Genomic DNA, 26,171 nt, shown 5'->3' on the forward strand with positions numbered 1-26,171 from the left:
AGATTGTGACGGATAATTTAGATCGCAAATTGTAGAGATATAATGCTGACTGTACTTACTGTAGCCACAGTTTAAAATAAGCAAGAAAATAGTACGAAAAGGTATTCATTATATTGTTACTAGGGGTTAGAATCCTTAAATTTGTTTTTGTATTGATAACTTTATAAGGCATAAGGTTGTCCGAAATTATGCAAAATTGAAACCTATCACTTTGAAATAAAGTCCAAAATCAGGTGGGAAATATATTCCCTCTCCCTTATAAAGGCTTAAGGTCATAGATACAGTCAGGTATTCATTATCGATACGGACAAAATGCCAAAAATATGTACACACGACCTTCATCATCATCATCATCTTCCTCGCGTTTGTCCCGGCATTTTGCCACAGCTCATACTCATGCTCACGGCTTATATGTATACATACATATATTAAGGTAGTGTGTACATATTTTAGTCACTTTGTCCGTATTGATATTTAATACCTTGACTGTACAAGAATATAACCAAGCCGAATTTACTGTGTATGCTCATTAAAGCTCCTATGGGGGAGTATAGCCATGGGGCTACAATACTATACTCCTTTTTTAGGGTTCCGTAGCCAAATGGCAAAAAACGGAACCCTTATAGATTCGTCATGTCCGTCTGTCTGTCCGATTTTTATATTATCAGAAAACAAGCTAAACTGTACCCCTAGTGTAAATAAATTCGATTTCCAAACGTGACGTACGCGTTTGCGTTTAGTCTCATTTTGTATTGGATTTCGAAAGAGCGCGCCAAGCGGGACGTTTTGGAAACTCAAAATCCTATACAAAATGAGACTTAACGCAAACGTCACGTTATGATGTCGATCAAAGTTACACTAGGGGTACTGATAATCACTGCTACTCAAGTATTTAACGAGGTGAATCAAATAATATAATAGCATTATAATTTTGGTTGTGAACTGACAATACAAACCTACTCAACTATGTAGGCACAAAATAAAACCAATGTATAAATTATAACAAATTCTATATTTATTAATTATTTTATTACCGATATTATTTCATATTATTATCAACAGGTATATATTAAAGATATAAACAATTTCATTCTACAAGTATAAAACTACAACTAATGCATGTATGGTTATTTAATATAAAAAGGCCAGAGAGAATTGATGATGTTATAAACTTTTACGCGAAAAGGGTTTTATAAAAATTAAAAAAAAAAAAACATGAAAATGGCTAATATTAAAGAAAAGGAAAATATTAAAGAATTTAACTATTATGAGTTTGACGCTGCCGTGGCTCGCATCCGACTTGCATGAAAGCGGGATGTCGCTATATTACGCGCATAGCGTTTTCTCGCTCAAACTTTGGAGGTATTAATCGGATGCAGGGTGCTATACGCCGTATTCGATAGCCACTAAGTCCATCTAAAGCTAACTTTGCACCGATTGAATAGAACAAAGTAGAGGCGGTTGTCATTACTAACTTATTTTCATGGAAATTTTACTTTAATTATGACATTGTCCCACTTTGTCATAGCAAATGCCATGCAGGGTTAGCTTGGTCAGACTCTAGCAATGCTCGCACTGATATATAAGTGCGAGCGAGAGGCACTGCGAATGAATTGACGCAAGCGTTGACTTGTGTGGCCGCAGTAACTCATAGTAAGGGTACGGGTTTTCTAAATAGAGCTGTTGTAAATTTCGGCGGATTGTTGACCGAAAATGAACTTCCTGCCGAAACATAATTTTTATCGGCCGAAACCGAAACTAAATCATCTAATAAGCAAAGTAGAACATATTAATGTACGATTCCCACCGCCCGGCTGAGGTCATTTTGTAAGTTATACATTATGTAAGGCAGCCGGGCTAAGATGGTCGGTTTTTTATCATCTGTCATCATGTCTGTCACGTTCTAACAAATAGGTAAGTGCAAAAGTGACGCATGACATGACAAGTGATAAAAATGCGACCATGATACCGCCGCAGAAGCGATGGAGTCCGCGCGCAGCCGACCGGCTTGCGTCTGTGCAAATGTGAAATCCGCCCGTTCGGTGAAAATCGTATTCAAGTAATAAGTCTTCTAACAAACTAATATGCCAGTATTGTAGCCCGCCTGACGGCCGACGGGACAAAACTACAACATATAAAGTTGATCCACCCATTTTTAGAATAGATGGAAAATCATGCAATAGGCATTGTAAAAGTTTATAAAACCATCATTACAAAACATAAAATCATTAAAAAAAAAAACATTTCTTAGATATAAAATGTCAGCCTTAGATAATACAGCCGGCTGTACACCTGAAACTGGAATGGGTCCTTTTCATCATCGTCGTATAGGAAACCAAAATTTACAAGTAGCGCGTCGCCTTAGCGAGATCAGAGACCTTTACAGATTAAAGACCGCAATTTCTGATTAGTATGTTTTGGTTGCTAACAGATGATATAAGATATAATATTTATGGAATCATAATTTGTCCTTTTGAATTATTTTAAAATAATTACAAGGTGAGCAATCCAAAAAGATCAGCGATTGTACCTCGGAAACAGTTTCGTTACTAATGACCAATTTTGCTATTATTTCTTAAGGTGCCGTAGGTTCAGAGAGCAAAGTTTTGAAAAATCGTACCGCTTTTGTAGATGATAATTAAATTGATAATACGGTTAGGTACCAATATAAAAATCGATCTTGAGGATTTTCTCTAGACTTCATTTTCGACGAACCTGTCTAAAATCACTATAAAAATTTGTTACAATTTATGAACAAACACTAAAATTACTTATAAAAATGCCCAATTTTATTTTTGAGCGAACACATTAAAATTCAAAAACATAATATTCGCGGTCCCGAGCACGCAGATCCATCTTGCTCACGCTTACGCTTAGTGAGGGTGACAGAAGAACACGAACCTACGGGCTCTTTAAAGTTGTGATTCACACTCACTGACCCAATTCGATTACTCACTCTATACGAGTATACAAAGTAAACGTATCCCGAAAGAGCCTATACAAGTGTGTGTCGCCATCTATCGTGAAACAATAAAATTTGTTGCGATTTTTATTTGGCGTTGTATTTACATGTGGATCAGGACAAAATACCAGACTGAGGGCATGTTTCACCCAGTCTGAGTAAAGTATTTAATAACTAATTAACAAATAAATTAACTGCCAGATAAAACTACAGTTAAGCTTATTTGAAGATGCGAAACGCCAACGATGACTTTATGCGTCAGATAAGTGGCAAGTAGCTTATTCAGGACTTTACTTGGACATTGTGAAACAGGCCCTAAGATATATTTGTCTGAGAACTTTCGGTTACTATAAATTGCATTTAGATTAACAGTCTTCATTTTTATCTCTGACGATAGGGGGCGTAACGTTTCAATCGCTAGTTACTGGAAATGGAAAGAATAGTATTACGGCTTATTCGCTAAACTTAAGTTGTCTATGTTAGTTAACAGGTTTTGTCTCTTTCTTACATATGGAAACATTGAATTATGGATTTAAAAAAACTAATCTGTACTCATCATAAGATCATATCAAAACGTAATTGGGATTTTTCCGGCAATTTAACCCGAGTATCTCTGCCATTTCGAAATGAAGTTATACATCATTGTTATAGGGTGGTCATTTTTGCCATATAAAATCGAAGATTGCCCATTAAAGGGTTTTATTATCAAAATAAAATTATTAACTAAATGGCCCAGACGGGTTTGATTGCACAACAAGTGTTAGTCTGATACATATTTGTTCTTGATATGAAAGTAACCCAATTCCAAATTAATCCTTACACGATTCTAAGAGTTAACCCAATAATAATTCGGGTTTTACTCGCATGTGTATTGTATTGTGTATTTGCATTTCACATTTTGCTTAATGAGAGAGTGAGACGCAATGCACATTGGACAAAGAAATTGGATAGGTGGTTGCCATCTTTAAGTTTGACCGTGCGCCTAACAACCAAATTATTATACTTTTAGAATGGTGGAATAAGGTGGAATTGGGTACCATCCTAAGCGATGCAGGTATTAATACTTTTTAATGTCACTTTGGAATGCTATAGGTACACACTTTCAGAGATTCGAATACATATAATAAAACAAACCTTATAACCTACTTTGAACTATCTGTTGAACAGTATACGCGTAAAATATTAATAAATATAACTTAACCAGGTCATACGTTTTGCACACGAAGCATGAATTGAACAAAACATAGTGTTTGTTTGAAGACTTAGTTTGGATTCAGACATATCAGGTCTACAGGCACGTACGCGCTTGCAGTTTTAAGTAGACGAATACGTGGACATCACACGGATGTGTGAGCGAGACTGCGCTATGCGCGTTTATAGCGACGTCCCGCTCGCACATTAGAGCGGCGTGCGGATCCAACAGCTGCTACAGGGAGGGGGGGGGGAGGGGGTGCTGTATACAGGGAGTTAAGTCTGACCATAGTTACTCAGAGGGGTGGTTATGTAAGTCACATTGAATAACTTTTACTATTGAACCAACCCAGAAAACGCGAAAAAAACTATATTTCATATATTTGCGCGAATTATGTTTATTTTTTTTAATATAACAGATTATTTTTCGCGGTTTCGTGGTTGGCCCAATAGTAAAAGTTGATCAGCATGGCTTAAATATTCACCTCGGTGTAAACGTGGTCGCATGTGCATATGGTCAGGTCTTGCTCTCTGGTTGTATGGGAAGATAAGAATTTTGTGACGCTCTACGCAGCGTAGGGTGTAACGTAATGTTCGGAGACCAAGGACTAAATAAAGAGTTCCTCAGAACTTTGTATAAATGTATAAATTTTGGAAGGCAGACTTGTGGGCATTTAATGTAGTTGTTTTACGGAAGCAGAAACTATACTAGATGATGATACTCACATACCTAGCCGAACTATTGTCGATTTGTCAAGACCTAATTCATTATACACATATTATTAAGCTACTACATCGATTTTGTAAATTTAGCCTTTTATAATTGGCTTGTGCTTTAGCCGTGTAAAAATAATTGTATTATAAATAATAGAAAACCACTTTGATAAATAACATCATAAAAAAAGCAACGTACGAGCATTTTGCCATGGCTTTATAGCTTGTCTCATTTCAAACACAGACTAAGAGAATCATACTATTATTTGTCTTTCGCTAGTATTACGAGTAGTACCATCGCCCACACTGTTAACTGGCCATCGGTGGACCTTATTACAAAAGGCATAAGGTCCACCAATGGACAGTATAGTTTCTTTGTTCCTATTTACTGACGAATTGGGTTTGCTACTGAGTAAGTGTAGATGTAGACGGCGAGTGGTAAGACCTCGTAATTTGTACTAATTTTATGTTTGTCATGACTCATGATGCGATGCAGAATCGCTGTGCTGTGTTTTTCTTCAAACGATGTATTTTCGAAGTGGTTTTTATTTTATATATTGTTTTAATTTTATCTTTTCTTTCTAATTTTATCTTTTAATCGTATCTTAGTTTGCGGGATTGTCATCTAATATTACTCATGCTAATAAAAATATTTTTATACGCATTAAGTAAAGCAAATTTATATCAACTCAATTCAATACCGTGGCTAACTATAGCACAAGGACCGTACCGTTAATCATGGAAATTATAATAATTAACTATACGGACATTATGGTCCTTATAAATACAAGGGCCCACTAACGTAATCGAAGTTCAAATTTTTTTGTGAGGAATATATTTAATTTAATGCTTTGTTAAATTTAACCCCTTCTAACAAACACATATGCCAAAAGGTCGGATAAGGACAAACGATTGCCTATCAAGGCCTCGTTAGACTTGACAAGCGTTTATGGAATTATGAATAACGCTCATATCGTCGCTATTTAAAAAAAACTCTTATCTTGTTCTGTCTCACTACCATAAAAAAAATGTATCAATCAAAAGAAAAATGTAGTAACTATGTATGGGATGCATAGAGAGTTACTGCGTTTCAACTCTGAGTAGGTAGCAATGTGGCGGTGTTAGATATGAGATTTAATTTAAAATTTCGAAGTGAGGATATGCTTGTTATTTATTAGAAATTAATTCATGTAAACTAGTATTGGTAGCGGGCCCTCGAATTAGATTTTTAGTTCTTACGCAACATGACATAGTCTCTATAGTAAATATAATTATACGTATATTTGGAACTGTATGGAAGGATCGGTATTGCAACTTAAATAATTTGTGCTCAGTATGACCTACAAATCTCAACCATATTACAAACACTATATTATCTTAACTGTACATTTAAAAATTAAACTTCAAAAGTTTCATAAAATCTTATAGAAAAAACGAAGTCGTTGGAGTGCCGCAAGGTACAAATTCCAAGCCCAAATTTTTGAAAAGAATTTTTAAATTATGTAAATGAACTCACTAGATGACGTTAATGTAGTATTTAATATTATTTATACAAAATGGGCTCCAAATACCTCGCCGAAGTGGAATCTTCAGCGATTATAAACGCAGTTTTGTAAGAATATAGCACGTCGACATTATATACTTAATTTTTCTATAAAGCGTGAAATCGTACCTTAACGATGCGGCTACATCATGGCATATGTCCTGAAAACAGATTTGGCGAATAGGCTCTAATCCCGCTAACTATGCACTGACTTGGCAGTAGCAAGGCATTATCCCATAGAATTGCCATACTGGATATAGCACTTAACAGAAAAACTTGGCGTGGTCTGACTTTACGCATGTTTGCTAAAGGCTTGCTAAGGGCGTCCGCTAGCTGGTGCGGGTGCATTCACGCGGGTGCCATTGTATTTCAAATCCGCCGCACGCGTCCGCGCGTTGTATTCCAATCTGTGACCACCGCCATACAAGAGGTGGGCAAAGATAGGAATTATTTGTATGTCCCCGCCGGGCACAGATGGGAATACACCGTCCGCGCCAGTTAGCGTCGCTCGTATATAGCGGATGCCCTAACTTCTCGCATGGGTTTCGTTAAACAGTAAGTGCCTATCCCTCAATAAAAGAAGAGTCGATAACTCCTAAACTCTGACCCGACTCTGACAGAACAGTGTGCAGATGTCATTATAAACGCCATATTTCACGCACGCTTCCATAATTTGTCTTAGCAAATGCCATGCAAAGTTAACTTGGTTCGACCCATATTAGGGTAGGTTATGACTATACTATGGACCGTAGCACACCATGATGTCGCCGCAGCGCACGCGGATATATAAATCGCTTTGGCATACACGTGATGATCCCAATACCGTGTCGCGACCCGGACTGGCCCGGATGGCACTGCGTTGTCGAAACCGAGCACTTTCTTATAACATTTTTACAATAAATCTGAGAAGAGAAAGCACTCTTTGCCCGCCAAAAACCTCAACTGAGGCTACAGTCCAATATCAACTTTCGTGCATTGCGACAAGGTTCACGATGTCGCGCCGCACACGATAGGCGTGGCGTACAAAGGGTTAAAGCACAACGTCGCGATTCTTTGTTGTAGATGGCACCACTGCACAATGTAACGCCATTTAAAGTCTCAGTGAGTTTACAAGATGGCGTTGCGCTTTTATTTCCTAGCTTGAGGCCTTTCTTTAAGGGGCATCTTTCAATAATGACGACGGATAATGTATACGGCACATTTAAAACAAAAAGTAGTGCTACATTTTTTTCTTAATTAGGACAGTTTAGTATTATATCTCTAATAGGAGAAAAAAGTGTCACATGGTTTTTATTTCCATTACGTTACCATTTTTCATAGACTTTTTATGACGGAAACGGAATGGAAAGAACAACAAAATTATGATAAGTTTGGTACTTTTTTTACTCCTATTAGGTTAATAAAGCTCGTGATTTTGAGTACAATAACATAAAAAAATCTAAATTGAGAAACAAAGTATAATATACAACTTTAAATAAAATTCCCTATATTGTAATTAACCAAAAGGGCGAAGTTTCTTAGGAAATGTCCCCAAATATAAATGTGGATAAAAATCTGAAATGTGATGATTTAGATATAAGAAACTGCTCGGATTCACACCATCAACAAACATTTTCACACAAATTTTATTTGAGTGACAATTCGATATCGCTTAGGTACAAATCATGATTATTATATACTTAAAATATTAGTATATCTTATCACTACAATTATTAATATTTACATAATTTTATAAGTTAAATCTTTGTTAATAGCTATTTAATTACTATGATTAATTATTACGTTGCATATACAATTTTATGAAAGCCTTTAGGTCAGGTATAGTGCATTACCCATAATCCATTTCTTATTATTAATGATAATCCTTATTGCATTGTCATAAGAATATATATTACGATGCGATAAACGCCTTGGTTGTGAAACGTTTTCAAATTTAATTTTACACAGAACGATTCGCCTCGCGAGGCAATTGCCGCGCATAGCCGCTTGGTCGTTGAAACATGCCTCACGTGATAACCTCACGCACGGCTACGATGTCTCAAGCGAGGTGAGCCGTTAGATTTATTTATAGTTATAACTATCCTACACTTTTTTATAGAGCATTTTTTATGTTATTTCTACTACTACTAAATGTATTCCAAAATTTTATTTGTTTCCATTCCACTACTGCATACTAAGTCCATGAAAAATGGTAACGGAAATGAACATTTTCGGGATACATTTTATCTCCTGTTAGGATCAAAACAGCTCATGATTCTGGGTATATAAAAAATAAGATTTCCCAAATAAAATAAAAAAATGATTTATGTATATAACTTGAAATAATATTGCCCAGGTACCTCTATCTTTACAGACCAAGTTGCTTCACGCGGCGCTACCCTTGAGAGATGCCTCGTTCTGTTTGGACCTCACTTTCATCGTCGCTTGACGTACAGTCAACCAATGTGATTCCAAGGCCACTAAAACCATGTCATAATTAATCAATTTGTTAATCTTCTATGCACAGCGCTTATTGAGTGATGTATGTGATGTATCTAGTAGTGAAAGCGACAAGGTTCTATAGTGGCATAGGAATCAAATTGGGTGACTGTGTTTTTCATGCAATCTTTTTTATCTAAAGCATCATGGACGTGCAATTTTCAGTTCAGTGTTATCTCTGATAACTTTTTAAGCCATTAATTATGCGATGGGATCTGGAAAGCGGGCTCTGATCAGACAGATCATCTAAAGAATCTCGATTTCTAGCCTACTGCAGATCTGCAGAAGGGTTCCACCGCACGGTGCAACAACGCCATTCTTGTGGTTGGAATTTAACAAGGATCTTTGGAATCTGTTCAGGATTATCCCTCCCAAATCGTACACTTCAGAAACGGAAAATTCTCATGTCAACCACATGTATGGCGTCGTTCCACAGTGCACCGTCCAATGTGTGGACCCCTTGGTGTAAAAAAGGAAGCCCAATTATTTAGCTTCATTACTGGATAGAAGCAAATACTGACATTTCTACCTATGCGTGTGAAATGATTTGATTTCAAACACTTTCCTACTCTTCCGTGATTATCTTCTATCGAAGGTCAACATCATGGCATTTAACAGTCCACGAGCACTTTCCTACTATGCAAAGGAATTCCTAAATATCTAAATAAAGCCCAAAACCATTGAAGTATAATACAATGAATTAATTTAAAAAGGAAGCCTAAACCTTTTTTTTAAATTAAACGGAAATCTACTATCTAAACAGTCAGTGTTTTGACAGTGTGCACTGTCATGGTAAAATTCTTCCTGTGACGGTTCATGACATCAGCGTTTCAGCACTACGTCATCAAAGTGTGGAGCGATCAACTTTAAACGGAGGAAAAAATCATTTCAAATGGAAATGTCATTGGGTAAAGAAAAATGTTATGACACACATTACGTATTATCCTACTACTCTTACAGTACCCCTAGTGTAAATAAATTCGATTTTGAAACGTGAGGTACGCGTTTGCGTTTAGTCTCATTTTGTATTGGATTTAGAAAGAGCGCGCCAAGCGGGACGTTTTGGAAACTCAAAATCCTATACAAAATGAGACTAAACGCAAACGCGTTCGTCACGTTATGATGTCGATAAAATTTACACTAGGGGTACAGTTAGCAGTGTCTTTCCTTTACACAATACAATGAATACAATGGTAAATTAGGTATAAAACCTTGCCTACAGAGGTATTGATAACTTGTGACACAGGGCCTAATATCGCTGCTGGAAGAGGTTAGGCGATTTTTTATACACCTATGCATCACATAAGGTGCATTTACACTAACCCTTCAGGTGGCATTCGCAGTTTTAGTTGTTGGAATTTTAATATATAATTTTTGAGAGTTTGCGACACGAAGGGGTAGTTCACTTTTGTGGAACGTATCTAATTACTTGACGCTCGAAAAAAGTTGCAAAGTGTGGATGCAGCTTTAATGACTTATAGCAAAAAAAATGCAGCTCTGATGTGATATAGCCTCGAACCATCATTGGGAAGATTTACCATGATTACTGTTTAAAACAAGAACTAAGGAAGATTTAGTTACAACACATTTGAGGCTTTTCATAGAAGACATGTTTAAATAGGGGCAAAACTGGGGAAATGTATCTACTGTAAGTTCAATACGGGTAAGTGGCTGCGGTTAAGTGTAAATGGCCTTCATACATTGATTAGTGTTTATGCAAGTTCATACATTTGCCAATAAAAGCAAGTAAGAAATGTATGAATGTGTAAACGGGTACTAATGTCCAGCCACTCCGTATTGCCCTTATTTTTTTTAATTTAATTACTATTTTAGATAATATTCATAAATCCATTAGAATTAATTTAGAAACCTTTAAGTTTATTTTAGTTTGTTTGCAAATATACCTTATTTTTAATTTCACTAGATCTAATTTCGAAATATTTCAGTATCCCAAAGATTCTATAGAGTACGTCAGATCATCACATTCCTGTATTTTATTTCTTCTATACACTGCCATTAACCTTTTGTCGTCGTATATAATCAATCAATTACATAGAACAGGAAAGCAGGGATATGATTTATTTTACAATATGGGTAATAGAGTGATTTTTTTATCATTTATATCAATATGTACGTAAAACAATTCGCTTCGAACAAAAAACTCAAAAGTGTTACGTTATTAAATTCAGAATTAATTATACTAATCAAGAAAATCGAAACATGTATTGGCCATTTCATCTGATGTGCCTACTGCTGGCTTCGCGTAATAGACGATCGCCACACGAAAATAATAAAATTTTGAATTAATACCGTATACTTAGAATTTGCTACCGCGGTACTAAGCGTGTCCAATGTATTAGACTTGCCAAAGAAACCGCTCTCTTAAACTTTTACATCATTATCCTTTGTGTTAGTCGGACTAACCATGCTTTTAGTCCTTTTTTTTTCTTCTCTTATCACTCCGAAATATGGCTTAATTATGTCTCGATTCGGTACCTGAAAAATGAGAATTGAATTAAGTCAGATGGATCCAGCAAGCAGGGGGGCCAGTATTGCAGCAAAAATGCATTTTTATGATTTTGCGGGCCACATAACTAGTCTTTTCTTTCGAAGGACCGGCGGGCCAGATAAAATCCTTTCTCAGGCCGTATTTTACCCACCACTGGCTTAGGCTATTGCCTATTAGTAACTTTAGATGTAGATTACGCTAAGCACTAGGAAATTCTTACATTGGCCTGCGTGTTCCTTTCTCTATCGCACGTGTATAATTATATTGCTGTTTCGCTCACACAGTGTCATTGACCGCCGGCATCATGAGCCGTCCCAGCAATATAATGACGCGCGTGCAATAGACTTTTGGCGTCATTCATATACGCGTTACTGGCCTGAATTAGCTATGAATAGTTTGTCTTTGTCTGTCATTTTGACATATGTATTTGTAAGAAAGGGACAAAACATAATTTAACTAAATCAGGCCCGTAAAGTTTTATAAATAAGGGGGTTTAAATATGATACTAACCCATAAATTCCAACACTATCAACACTTAAATAATGAATATAGTCTCCTGGTTATTGAGGAGGAAGTCCGTGAACGCGTTGATGGGCGCGATGGCTTGGAGGGACATCTGGCCGTTGGGCGGCCAGGCGAGGTTCGGCCCGAACACCACCGCGAGATTGCTGCTCGTCATTTTGTTGAGGCAGCTCCGGTCTTGGACCTGGAAGGGTAACGTTTAAAAAACTGGCGTACTTTTCGGAAGAGCTAGCCGCGGTAAAATATACTTAGCCATTTATAAAACATGAATTAACCTTTTGAACGTCAAGAACACCTAAAGTCGTTGTCACTAATCGTGCCCAGAGCGCCAGGGACAACTTTATATAGGTGTTATCAAAGACACATTGATTAAGATGTGTAAAATACCGTGCTTCGAATTTGACAGTTAAACGAGATGGCGCTGTACAGCACCATACATTTTCAGTTCAGTGACCGTAAAACATTTAGCGCGGTACAGCGCCATTTGTTTTGGATATCTAAGGGGCACGTTTTTTTCTTCGACTTTACTCTCTATTACGACCAATTATCTTTGGTAGTTATGGCGGACGTGGTTAAAGCAACATTCACACTTTTAAATAAGGTTTGCATTACCTTGCTTGCGCCCGGGACCTAGGCGTGTCAGTGATGGTTTTGTTTATGACATAAAGCGTTCAAAAGGTTAACGTTGCTATGTGTAGAATTTTGTAACATCTTAAATATAGTGAACTTATGTAATCTATAATAAATGGAAAAAAAATATTCAAACCATCTATAATTTAATAAGGGGCGTCTCGAGCGCCTAGTACGAACAATGACACTTATTTCAGATTTTTGTATTGATTTAATGCAATTGGTCCTATACAAACATTTGATTTTCATAAAAAACAAATACGATAGGGAATGTTACGCGAGACTCTGCGTAGGGGGCGCCTGTGAAACAAGAAAATTGAAATTTCGATATCTAACCTCTCTATCACTTTTGTATATTCGAGCGATAAAGAGGTGTTCGATTTTCGCGTTTCCCGGTAGGCTCTTTGTAAACAAACCGCTTTGATGCATCAATCTCATATTTTATTATCTGTAACACTTGTCAAAAACAGTTTAAGGCACAGTATGTATAAGTTACTCTATGGTTTAAGAAAGGTGCTAGTGCTGCACTCTGGCGGCAGAACATTACAGTAATACACCCCATTGAGACCATTGTCCAAAAAATGAATACCTAATCTATGGAAGGTAAAGAATGAAATCTCCATGTGCCAAAAAGTGCCATCATAAAAACCTTAAATATGTGGCGCTGCAATACTTGAAAAAAAAAAACAACATATTTGAACAAAGTAAGGCAATCTCATCGTAAACTTTGGCATACAGATGTAGTGAATAATTATTTTCCATCGTATTTTCACGGAAACGTGCGAACATGTCTTGCTATTTCACACAGTCTCGGTATAAAAAGTACTGAGGTTGACTGAAGTAGCATGACAAATACGAACGTTTCCGAGAAAATACGATGGAAAACAATTATGCACTACATCAGTAGTTGTCTCTGTTATCCCTGTTCTTATTTTGATCTCATTATTATGTCATGATATGCACTGCACTTGCCTATTCACCTCTCTTCCTCAGGCTAAAATGTCTTACCTTCCATAAGAATTGTATGATGTACTTCAGTAGTTTATAGTTGTCGGGCGGGAGCCATTCCAGGATCAGTATTTTCACATGCCTTGGCTTGTCGCGGTTCGACCACACTGCGGAGAAAATAGAGGGTTACTTAAAAAAGTTGGTTTATGGAGTGCTCATTTTTGTTCCCAAGCAAACGTAATAATCCACAATAGGTCAATTAGAATCTTGAGCGTAATGAGGGATCAAACGCAAAAACGATAGTTTATTTTTAAATTTATGATATGAAATAAGTATAGAGTTTTTACTATTTCACTTAACTATGTTATGTTATGACATGCAAGTTATGTTGAATATCATTGCGGAAATAGCTACTGAATATTTAAAGAGTCCTTTAATAACTGTTTCAAATATGCCAAATGCAAAATTAGTCATTCGAGCCTCACGTCATAAGTAACAAAATAGTCCGAAATTATATGTGTATTTTTTACTTTCTTGTGTTGTCAGGCCAGGTCAAACGTCAGTAACGGCTCCTCTAGATCCCTGGGGATGATTTTAAACAGAACAGCGTTGTTGTGGGAATCGCTTCTGAAGGATATCGGCTCGCCGCGGTTGCTGAGGCTATAGGACTCTTTTATCAAAACAAACTGCATAGTACAGATACTTACATAGGAACTTCAATATCTCCTCATAAAGGTTAAACGTTAGTAATGGCTCCTCAAGATTCCTGAGGAAGGTCTTAAGCAGAACAGCGGCGTTGTGTGGATAGCTTGTGAAGGACATCGGCTCGCCGCGGTTGCAGAGCCGCTGGGACACTTTTATAACGGTAAAGTAAACCGCATTGTACAAGTACTTACATTGGAACTTCAAGATCTCCTCATAAAGGTCAAACGTCAGTAACGGCTCCTCAAGATCTCTGAGGAAGGTCTTAAGCAGAACAGCGGCGTTGTGTGGATAGCTTGTGAAGGACATCGGCTCGCCGCGGTTGCAGAGCCGCTGGGACACTTTTATAACGGTAAAGTAAACCGCATTGTACAAGTACTTACATTGGAACTTCAAGATCTCCTCATAAAGGTCAAACGTCAGTAACGGCTCCTCAAGATCTCTGAGGAAGGTCTTAAGCAGAACAGCGGCGTTATGAGGATCGCTTCTGAAGGATAGCGGCTCGCCGCGGTTGCAGAGTCGCTGGAGCTCTTTTATCACGGTAATATTCGCTGAACGACGGAATATTCCCTCTGTTTCTAGTGCTGTAATAGTACATTACTAATAGAGCCCGTTTCTCGCCGATATTTCTATAGTGCTTTTCTCAAACTTGCAATGAAATAATAATAATAATAAATAGGACGATGAAGACGATTGTTTCATGTCCTAATGGGATAGGTTATTCAGTGCGCCGTTTATTGAAGGGGAACAAAAATGTGATTATTTTGGCGCTACGGCGCATGCCATTACCCTTCTTTATTTCATTTTTGTGTTTTTTTTATCGTTTATTAGTCGTATACCTCGAAATCAAAAAATGCTTGTAGCTTTTCACCTATTTGCGTTTCACCGTGATAGCGTATTTTGCTGTAGCGTGTAATATTGGTGGTATATTTTGTTACTCGCATATATTTTTAATAGATTTTTACAACAGCAGCAAATATAATGTAGCATGTATTTTCAATAGCCTATTTAGTTAACCGCATATATTTTCAATAGATGTTTACAACAGTAGCAAATTTTGATGTAGCATGTATTATCAATAACCTATTTAGTTAGCAGCAATTTTTTTTATTGCATTTTACCTGGGTCGCATATTGTTGTACTGTGTTGTATTAATAGTAAAAAAATTGGCTATATCACTGGGTTATAATAAAAAATACGGTCGGTTATTCACCTCATAGTTACAGCCATACATCAACTAGCTTTGGAGAATTTGTTATTTAGGAAATCTACCTCTAAGGTTACATATATCACACTCAAAACCAGGAGATAAACTACAAGTGCGAAATGCATTTACAAAACAAAACTATAGAGGTATAGTGCTTAAAGGAAATGTCGCGATATGTAATAACGCATTATAAACAAATATCTATCGAGGTGAGAAGCGACTACAGTGAAGAAAGGCAGGGAAGTAAATATACTATGAATTTTATACACCATTGTAATTGGCGACTAGAAATCATACTAAAAAAAAAAATCTGTTCAGAAATTATGAGATCGCGGCGAAACGCGAATAGGTGAAAAGCTACAAGGAATTTTTGATTTCGAGGTATATAACTAACAAACGTTTTTTATTATTACTATGGAGTTGTTAAAAGGGTAACGAAAATTTCATTATTTTTACGCTAAGACGCACGGTTTAGGTGATACAGCCCTATAAAGATTTCTGCATGACTGAACGAAATTTTCATTATTTTTGCGCTAAGACGCACGGTTTAGGTGATACAGCCCTATAAAGATTTCTGCATGACTGAAAAAAAATCTTTATAGGGCTGTATCTCAAATTTTCGTTCCCTTCTAGGGAACCTTGAAATAATATTTAACAAACACAAAAAAGAAAAAATAGCATAATGGCAGAATTTTGCTTATAGGTTTTTTATGGTTGAATGCCATAATTTGACGTTTAAAAACAAAAGAAAATTGCCTTACAGGCAGGCAGGTATGTAAGGCTGTATGAAATTCCTTCACATATCATCTTCACTCATCGCATCTGATATGTAGTATTTCCGGACCTAATTTGAAGTCATGTCAACATTTCATTACATGTTTGAGAAAAATAATAAATAATAAGTTCATAAATGGTTTCTAAATAAATTTGTTTGTAATAGTTATATGTAATTTTGTTGTTTCTTCTTTAGCGGCGCTGTGCACTTTTTGTGACGGGGAAAAAATGTTAAACTCGCGACAGGTCACGTGACCGACAGATTCGTCAGATTGAAAATTCGTAAGACGGACACGTGACCTGATCGAAAAACTGTTACAATGTCATTGAAGCCAGTAGAGTCGAGAGTGTAAGAGTCGTTGAAATTATGGATGATAGTTGATTTTTCTGAGAGATAAACTTTTTAATGTTAAATAATTGTAATCGTTCTGAAGTGTTCAATTTTTAATGTCATATAAATTGTCATGTTTTTGTACGATATCGCAATAAATTAATATTGTATTTTACCACAGAACTGATAGTACTTTTATACTGATAATTAAAGCAATTCGTGCAAAATTATTCCCTAACCATTCCAAAATATCAAAAATGCGCAATATTAATATTCAAGTTTTCACTTCTGCCGGCACTCCCGGAGTGCAACCCGTTTGATTTTTTCAAAGAAGTGACCATTAAACCATTACAATATGAGTAAGTAATTTAATTTACTCACCATCCGGTTGCGAAAGAAACTCTACACACTGCCTCACCACCGGTGGTATGGAATCCACCATATTGGAATTATTCTCCTTTATAAATTGCAGCGACACCCCAAACTGTTGCGTCGGTGGCGGCGAGAGACCATCCTTGCATCCAGTCTTGTCTGTCTGCTCCACTATTGGTTGCTTTTCCAATATTCGTTTGGCAGCTTCGGCAGCTTTTGGGTTTTTGGAGAGTAGCAGTTGGTCGTACCTGTGAAAGACAGGCAAAATTAAACCTTATACCAATGTCACAGAGCCTTAACAATGACGAATTTCTCTATAGTGAAATTCGGCTACTTTCTTCTTATTACATCAAAATATCCTTCTAAGTCCCAGTGTTCGTTAAAAAAAAAACAAATCGAATATCGAAATATAATGGAATAAAAGATTTCAAACTCAAAACTGCATACATGACTGGGACTCAGGAGGTTAAAGTAAGTAGATAACAAGTGAAACAAAATGAAGATGAAATACGATTTCTTTTTAACATTTTGAAATCTTAAAAGTCTTAAAATCTATTTGGCGACGCAGTTTTCTGTTGCGCCACCTGTTTTGGTGCGGGATAAGAAATAAAATGTTCAAAGATAACAAGTACCACTTTTACTTATTATAAAACGATGCTGATTATATTTTAGGCCATATGAATACTCACTCAATAACCCGCTGCGGTATCCTCAGCTTATCCAAATGCACATGCGGATGCAGCTCATGCAGGTAATTAAAATACATGACCTTCCTCCCAAACTTCACGCTTATGGCCGGCCTCAACATTTGCATGACTATCCTTATGAAGTTAGTTGGGTGAACCAGGTACAGTGCTTTAAGGTTTTTCTTGTATTTCCTGTCAAAGGCTTTGTACGCCTTCCAGAGCCAGGATGTGGGCGGTTTGTTGTTCCTGGTGAGGCCGCAGTGTAAGTAGACCAGGCTGTAGTCCTGTTCGACGTATTTGTCCAAGGTGAACATCAGGTACCTGAAATCAGCGAAGTTTAGCCGTGCGGTGACTATGGGATATCTTTTAGTGGACTATTGGGTGGACTATCTTTGAGGTGTTCCTTTTTGCATTTTTAGAGTAGTCATACAAATCATTTACGTACCAAACCATCTAAGGATAGGTTTCAGTTACAGAAAAACCTGGTTAATTGGGATCTGGATAAATGAAATAGGTTCAACCTCAATAATTACAACCAAATGTCTGACGGACCACTGCGAAAATCGAAATTTCGTTGTTTACTTCTCTATTGGGTATAAGTGATAAAGAGTGACGAAATATCCATTTTCGCGGTAGGTCCTCTGGTTCCGGTCCAGGTGCTTCAAAGGTCGGTAGAATCTTCATAAAAGAAATTTGACATAACGCAGCCTCTGTCAACAATAACCTCTATAATTGGGTTATTTTGTTTAACCTGATATTTCTTATGATCTGCATAAATAGAATACCGGGTTAATTGACCCAAAGGTGACTGTACAAAAATTAAAAATATGTAGAAGCCATTTTAGTCATAAAAGATACTCTGTTGAGATCAAGTGCTAAGTCTATGGAAAATCTTCTCGATTTACTATTCGGGTGTCGACAGGTCTCATCCACCAACACGGTGTCATTCATCAGACAGACATCCTAACATACTTGAGTAGCTTGTCCGGTGACAGCTCCTTATTGGACGGCAGCCGGCATGCGGACACCACGACGATGCGTCGTCCAATCGCGTCGTCGCCCACCACTTCCACCAATCCGCTGCCCCTGAGATCCGCGAAGTTATCGTCCAGCGTCGTTGACGCTATCTGTATCCAATCAAGTCTGTGAGAAGACTTGTATTATGTACAATCTACAAAAAATCGCACGCAATAAAACGCAATGATGCTACACGGTAGTCTTTGTAGGCAGAATTGGAATAGATTAACCTGGTTTCGTAATGACGAACAGTCGATGCTTCTGAGATTTGAGAAGATCCATGATCTTTTAAACTTGTTAGGTAAATACTTCCTATTAGTGTCCTTCCTAAAAGCAACTTACAATATTTGCAACAAATGTTAGGACGCGTTTTCTTGAAATACAATCCGTGGGTACCTATGTCTAAATTCGAAACTAGTAGAGTTCTTCTATGAATAGATAATGCAGACTAATTAGGCTAGTACGGTTGAAGAATTTAATTTCAGTAACATTTGTTACCTTGTCACAGTGACAATAGTATAGGGTCCCTATTATGGAAGGTACAGGCAAGGAACAGAATCTCCATAGGCAGAACTGTTGCAAAAGTGTCCAGCTGTCAGCTATAAATAATAGTTCCAAATCTCTCCAGAGTAGCGCTAGAGTAGCTAAGAACCTAGGCGTTATTGACGGAGTGAAGTGCGCTGTCTATGATAAGATTTTTTTCTCAAGTATTCTAGGCATTGTAGCGCCACCTATTTATGGTTTTTTGTCGGACACTTTTTGGTACATGGAGATTCTGTTCCTTAAATCTACCCTCCATACTATTGATTGTCACTGTGACAAGGTACTACATGGTACTGAAATTAAATTCTTTCAATGTACAGTCAACCAATTTGATTCCTAGGCCACTATAGAACCATGCCATAATGACTTCTGCGACAGTGCTTTTTGAGTGATGCGTGTCAAGTATCTAGTAGTTAAAGCGACAAGGTTCTATAGTGGCCTAGGATTCTAATTGGTTGACTGTACGTCTTAACACGACTGGCACGACTTCTATAGATCGTGTCATTCACGAAGACGCGTGCCTTGACTCGTAATATTATTTTATAAGGGTTAGATTTGACAAATCTGCGCGTCATCGTGGACCACATGAACTCCAATCAAGTAACGATTGTTGTATAAAGTCGTGCGACTTTTGAAAAGTTATGCTCGACATGTCTTTTTTACAAGCTTTTATTTAACTTGCCCTGTTAGTATGTATAGGTTAAATCTTGTAACTTAAATTTGACCCACTTCCCGATTTCCGATGAAGCTGAAAATTTGCATACATATGTAAGTCGGGTGACAATGCAATATTATGGTACCATCAAGCTGATCTGATGATGGAGACAAGAGGAACCTACACCTCTCAGAAGAACTCTGTGATAAAACAACGCAACCTTATTGTGTTTCGGGTTTTTAGAATTGTCTCGATGAGTATTAGTTGCCTGTGGAAAAAAAAGTACAGTCAGCGATAAAAGCTTGTAGCGAAAATGAAATTTTTGCCAAAAACTTATTTTAGTAACTCTACCTATACATAGTGTATGTTACTGTTACTGTCCGAATGACCCGGGCCACCTCGCCGTATCTGTCGCGCGATCAATAGTCTTATCTACACATTACATCACATGTATGCGTTTGAAGAGTAGCTATAAAAGTATTCGATTTTTCTACATGACCCGTAAAGTCTGACTAAATAGAAATAGAAAAAAGTGAGGTGTCATTATTACATTATTACTCGGATACCTATGCATTTTCGTTCAATCGTATGTAGGTATTTCTGTTGAAATCTTATTTTTCAATATTTGTATAAAAAACATAAATAAATAAAAGTCAGTGTGCAAATGGGACATCGCTATAATATGTGTATAGGGCTATCTCGCTCACACATACTAACCTCGGTGTAGATTTCTTCAAGTTTGGTGGCCAGCTCCTCTTCGAAATTCTCTTCAATGGTCCCATCGCTCGCCGACCGCTGTAGTAGGTTGTCGGGTATATCCAGTAACTCTGGTGGCAGATCTAGAGAAACAATTTGTTGAAGTTGTTAAATTACTAAGTGTAAGGCCTGCGTGGACGCTCGAGTTGGGCGTGCAGCGGGGCGGGGCGTGCGGCGTGCATGTTCAACAAATGCAAACGTATAGGAGCGGGCTTAGTGCACGCTGCTCAAATCTTTTGGTAGCTCAACGCCACGCTGCACGCCACGCCGCACGCTCCGCTTCGAGCGTCCACTCGGGCCTTACACTAAGAGTATCACTCTTTTGTTATGAGGACACAAACGAGCGGGCGAATCAGCTGACGGTAAGCAATCACCGTAGCCCATGGACACCTGCAACACTAGAGAGGTTGCAAATACGTTGTCTGATTTAAGATACTATTGAAATTGAAATTGTCATATTGTGAGTTAGAATAATCTTAATATTATGTCAGGGTAGAATCATCACAATCAACCGCGATGCGGCGTACAATGTTAATACTAAAACTAATCTTACAGCTAAATACTCAAAAAATATCATGCCATTTCATGTGATGCGAATGAAATGATTGCTACTATGTCAATAAGTAATTTAATAGATAATATGTCATACTAATTATTGCTCGACGACATAAAGTAGTCACTTTTATGTTATAGTAAAAGCTTTGTCTAAGCACCATTTATAATATATATTAACATCATATGCAGATATCCACTTAAAAAACTACATTTTAACAACTTTATGACTCATCGCCCCATTTTAAAATTAGTCTATTGGGAAGAATAACACAAGACACATAAAAAATCTGGGCGAAATATATTTTAATCGAGTAAAAAAAATCGAATATTCGAATTACAAGCCCTAATCATGGTGACTATAGGATTTTCTTTTTCTCTTTATTAAAGGGCGTTTTCGAGTAAACGAATATGTCGCCACATAGAGGATTTATTTATTGAGTTGCTGCTATTAGTAAAAGTTTATCATAGAAATGTGAAACAAACTGCTTAAATATATCTGGTAAGCATCACCTAGAAAATGTCACCCAGTGTTCCCAGTATTAGAGCCAACATATATGCATATTTAAATCATCTGTGAATAATTTAATGCTTCAACAAAACTTTGTCCATGGAGCACTTATGGGATCACTTCGGTCTTGCAAAGCTTTTTTTTTAACACTTGCCCATAAAGGAAATAATAATGTCTTCGCCTCTCGCTGCCGGTCGGTTATATGCCTTAGCAAATTTAAATCGGCACTTCACCAGGCTATTCTATTGTATCATTATAGAAATTACTGATGTCAAAATACAATTGAATCTAAGAATCCAGAATATTTTTGAGACAATATTATTGTTGGCGAAATATAATTTGTATGTACCGATTGGTCATAAAACTTTATCTTCACGAATACAAAAGGATAAAAGAAGTGTGAAGTGCTTTGCCGCACGTCCCATTCATATAGTGAGAATAACTAGTTATGATACTTTGTGATTCACACGTTATTAGGTAAATGAAACTTTTCAACACACATCGTATTTACTTTGAAATTAATGTTTCTTTACATAAATCTTTTATTTTTTTAAATAATCGAATTGAAAAGTTGGAATACTAGGAGATTTGCTTTAGTTTAAAATATAGAAGAGTAACTGGGATCAAAATTGTTTAGTTCAAGTATACTTTAAGCAAAACCGACCGCTAATTGTTTTATTAACCTATTGTAAAAGAGCCATTAGCGATAACATTCATCGGTGCATATAAAATTCTTCGACTATACGAACAAAAATTGGTTACCAACTGCAACCATTACTCTAATAAAAACCAAAACAATAATGCACAGTCGATCCATATCTTTTACATTTAGGTTTTAATTTGTAGCTAAACGTCCCGTGGCATAGTTAGAAGTGGGCGTAGCGACCTAGCGACCCCTCGCCTTCGGCCTCGCACTCGCGGGAGCCAACCCTACTTATTACCTTGGGACTACACATTGAAAGAAAGGGCATCACAGAGGCGGCTTCGCCCACGGCTAGATTATTTCAAGCTACGCCACTAAAAGTCATGAACATTCCAGAAATTATGTCCATAATTTTGTGTAGGTTGGGTTTAAACTCCAGAAATTATGCTCCAGTATCCTTCTGTTGGGAACCCAAGAGACAACTCTTGTTTTTCTGATCGTTTTCGATCCAGTCGTACCTATTCCTAAACCTTTATAACAATAAGATTAAACAAAAATATAAAAGTGACAATCAACAAACGATATTCCAAGATAGAGATTTCCAACCTGCCAGGCACAGATAATGGTTCCTTCAGACATAAATAAAGCAACAATAGATAGCCAGTAACGCGTAACGTGCCTTGATTACTCAATAATATAGTCAGTTCATTCCACGAAGGCCGACCTGGCCCAGACTCTATGAATGTCAAGATAAAGTCTAATTTCGGTTAATCTAACTCCGAGAGATCTGTACCTAAAGTTCCATACAGGAAGCTGGAACTGGTGTCTGTTTCCGTTGGATGCACTATCCTGTTCTAACTATGGTAATGATATAAGGACAGACAGTCAAATTTATCAGTTATTTATTTCATAAGGAGAGAAACCAACCGATCATAGTAGGTAAATATTGGAAAAGGTCATTTGAATAAGTTTTAAAGGTTACGATCGTAACTAGACTATGACGGATTATGATTTTCATGTATTCAAAAGAGAATTTACTTATTTTTGGTAGCCTATTTTGAGTTGAATTAGAACTTTATACTAGCTTCTGCCCACAACTTCGTCTGAGCTGTGGGATTAGTATGTACTCTCAATGTGAATTGATCACTCTTTACAAAAAGTATGCTTAAGAAGTACCTTTTTAAATATGATTTCTCTCCTCTCAAAACTCAAACTATCTCCATACAATACAGCGATTTAAGCGTGAAGAACTAACAGCCTTACTTTTGCAATTATAATTACAGTAGAGATGTTTTATTGAGTAAGCAAAATTAGCTTTGGTTATAATTATAGACAAATATTCATACAAAATGGCCCAAAAAATACATCGACCAAAAAAAAATTAAGAAATATTTTCCATAAATAAATTACAAGTAAAACAATTTAACCAAAACAAAACGTATTAGTTTCTAAATATTCTCCTTTATCTTTGATACACGAATGTAAACATCAACACCATCAACAATATGTCGAAGTACTAAATTTTGTAAATATATTTTTCTGCCACAAAGAAATTTATCTAGGTCTTATCTCTGGGAAAACGCGCATTTTTGACTTTTTAAATGTTTTCAGAGATTTGCTCGGTCTCCAAGATACTAATAATAAATAACACATTCAAGATTCTGGTTGCACTTAACCATTGTTTATGAGTAATAATTCCCTAAACAGTTTCCTTCTACACAAATATTTCTCAGATTTTCCTTCAAATGTTGTCCATTTACTTAATCCACAAAGACTTAAAACAATCATAACTTGGAATACTTATAGTGAAGATCAATGTGAATAAGTCACTTAGTGTGTACAAATATTTACATACATTATGATTGTGTGTGATATTGTTCATATCAAAGTATTTTAAAGTTTAACAGTTCCGTGCTTGAACTCCAAGGTTCCAAGCAATCTCTATAAATTACAGTATTAGACTATTTACAATAGTTGTCATATTATCTACTTTGGGAGTCATTCTACAAATTCAACTGATGACATAACAATTTCAATGTAACACTTAAATACAGTTCCTTGCGCTTGAATCAATAATTCCCCATTGAGCTTGTATTTTTGACTAAGATGTGTGCATCCATGTATTTACACTTGACTGTACAGTCACCACCAGCAGAGGCATATTTTAATATTTAGCGCCCTGGGCCAGTGGGTCTGGGCTGCCCCATGTAATAAACACAGAAGCATATTTCTCGGTGCACTCTGGAAACGTGGGGCCATGGCCCCCTTGTCCCTAGGGGCCCTGAGTCGCCAGATATATTGGAGTGGCTAAGGTGCTCACAAAATATCTGCACCTCTTATTAGAGTGCATGTTCAGATATTTTGTACTGGACTTAGCTGCATGTAATGGGACTGGTTGACCAGTTAGACGCCACTTAGGTCACGCTTCTGGCTGCTGTAGGGAATTTTAGAAGACTATTATTTGTGTACCCAAAAGGACAAATTATTTTAAGGAAAGTTTTTTAAGGAATATCTTCAAAAGTCATTTTCAGGTAATAGAATGGGATTGATAGCTGCTGCTCTAAATGAACCATTCAAACCATAAATATAAAAATTTCTCACACAATGTAAACCCTAATTTATGTTCTAAGTTAGTTGTATAATTAAACCAATTTTTTTAGCTGTTATTGTCAGTCATTATAAAAAGAAGTCATTTAAACTCATTAGTAAACAATAACTATCCACTATAACAATCAAAAAAAAAAAAAAAATTAGTGTAGGATAATGTTATACATTGACATGTGGGTAGATAAGATTTGCGGGGGTACCCCCCCCGGTTTCGGTTCGAGCTAGCTATTTCCTATACAAACTTCCACCCCCTTTTCATTCCCTTGAGAAATGATTTCTGGGATAAAAACTATCCTATGTCATTTTTCGGGACTATAAACTATCTCTATACCAAATTTCATCTAAATAGGTTCAGCACTTTAAGAGGTAACAGACAGACGCAAGTTTTATTCATATGTAATATTAATATTAAATATATCCCAGTCTTGTATTAGTATGTTTTAACTGTCTGTTAGCTACTTCCCATCCTGCATGATTACATGGCAAAACAATAAATTGGTACAGAACATTAAGCAATTTCATTGCCAATAAAGTTGCAAAATGGGCAGTAGGTACGAAATCTCGTGTCTTTATCAAATCTGCTTTGCGTGATTAACAGTAATATAGGTGCTTATGTTTCTTTACTATTTCGCGCGCCATCTGACGTAAAAATGTGAATAAGGTGACCTTAAAACAACTTACCTAGATCATCACTGGGTATGGGCTGCGTCAGCTCCGAGTCGTCGAACTCCAGCCTGGGCTCGTAGTCATGGTAGTCCGACAGGCTGGTGAAAGACTCGTCCGCCTCCGCAGTGTTTCCGTGCATAACTGCGTACGTAGCAAACAATCAGTAATGTTTACCTTACAAATTCACAAATATCTAGGATATTCCATACCTGAATATGCTCGCACCGGACTTAGTTTTGGCTGATACTCGGACTCCATGGCTAGATAAATACAAATTCCTATTTTATTCGCTATTTATTTCACTTTTAGTCAGGGCGAACAAGATTTCGAGACAAAAGACTCTGTTCTAACGGCAATATAACGACGGAAACAGATATACATCGCGTTATTAATAAATTTCAGTAAATCAATTACAAAGTGGGTAGATATTAGTTAGGTAAATATTAACGCCCGATTGAACACTCACTCACTACACAAGTACTTAGCATTTCTTTTTCGTTTTCCTATTTACGTCATTACGTCAAACTCTTGTCCAATCAGTAGAATTTGCAATCTTCACATTATTGTACAATTTTATATGTTGTTTCAGAAACGCCAACATTTTAAGTTATACTGAATGTACGAGGAATTTACACTCAATTTACAATCTGTG

The 26,171-nt window shown here is 36.8% G+C and overlaps 1 protein-coding gene across 1 annotated transcript; it reads right to left on the reverse strand.

The window, feature by feature from the left end:
- Positions 1-993: 993 nt before the first annotated feature.
- Positions 994-26,171, reverse strand: LOC133524452 (rho GTPase-activating protein 1-like). Its single transcript, XM_061860528.1, has 10 exons — positions 25,729-26,171; positions 25,535-25,660; positions 20,502-20,623; positions 18,542-18,696; positions 17,573-17,890; positions 16,893-17,131; positions 14,394-14,783; positions 13,558-13,664; positions 11,908-12,103; positions 994-11,384 (listed from the first exon to the last, which is right to left on the reverse strand). The coding sequence occupies exons 1-9, from the start codon at positions 25,775-25,777 to the stop codon at positions 11,933-11,935; spliced, it is 1,677 nt and encodes a 558-aa protein (XP_061716512.1). The 5' UTR covers positions 25,778-26,171; the 3' UTR covers positions 994-11,384; positions 11,908-11,932.

Source organism: Cydia pomonella, chromosome 1 (genome assembly GCF_033807575.1).
Source record: "Cydia pomonella isolate Wapato2018A chromosome 1, ilCydPomo1, whole genome shotgun sequence".
Lineage (NCBI taxonomy): Eukaryota > Metazoa > Arthropoda > Insecta > Lepidoptera > Tortricidae > Cydia > Cydia pomonella.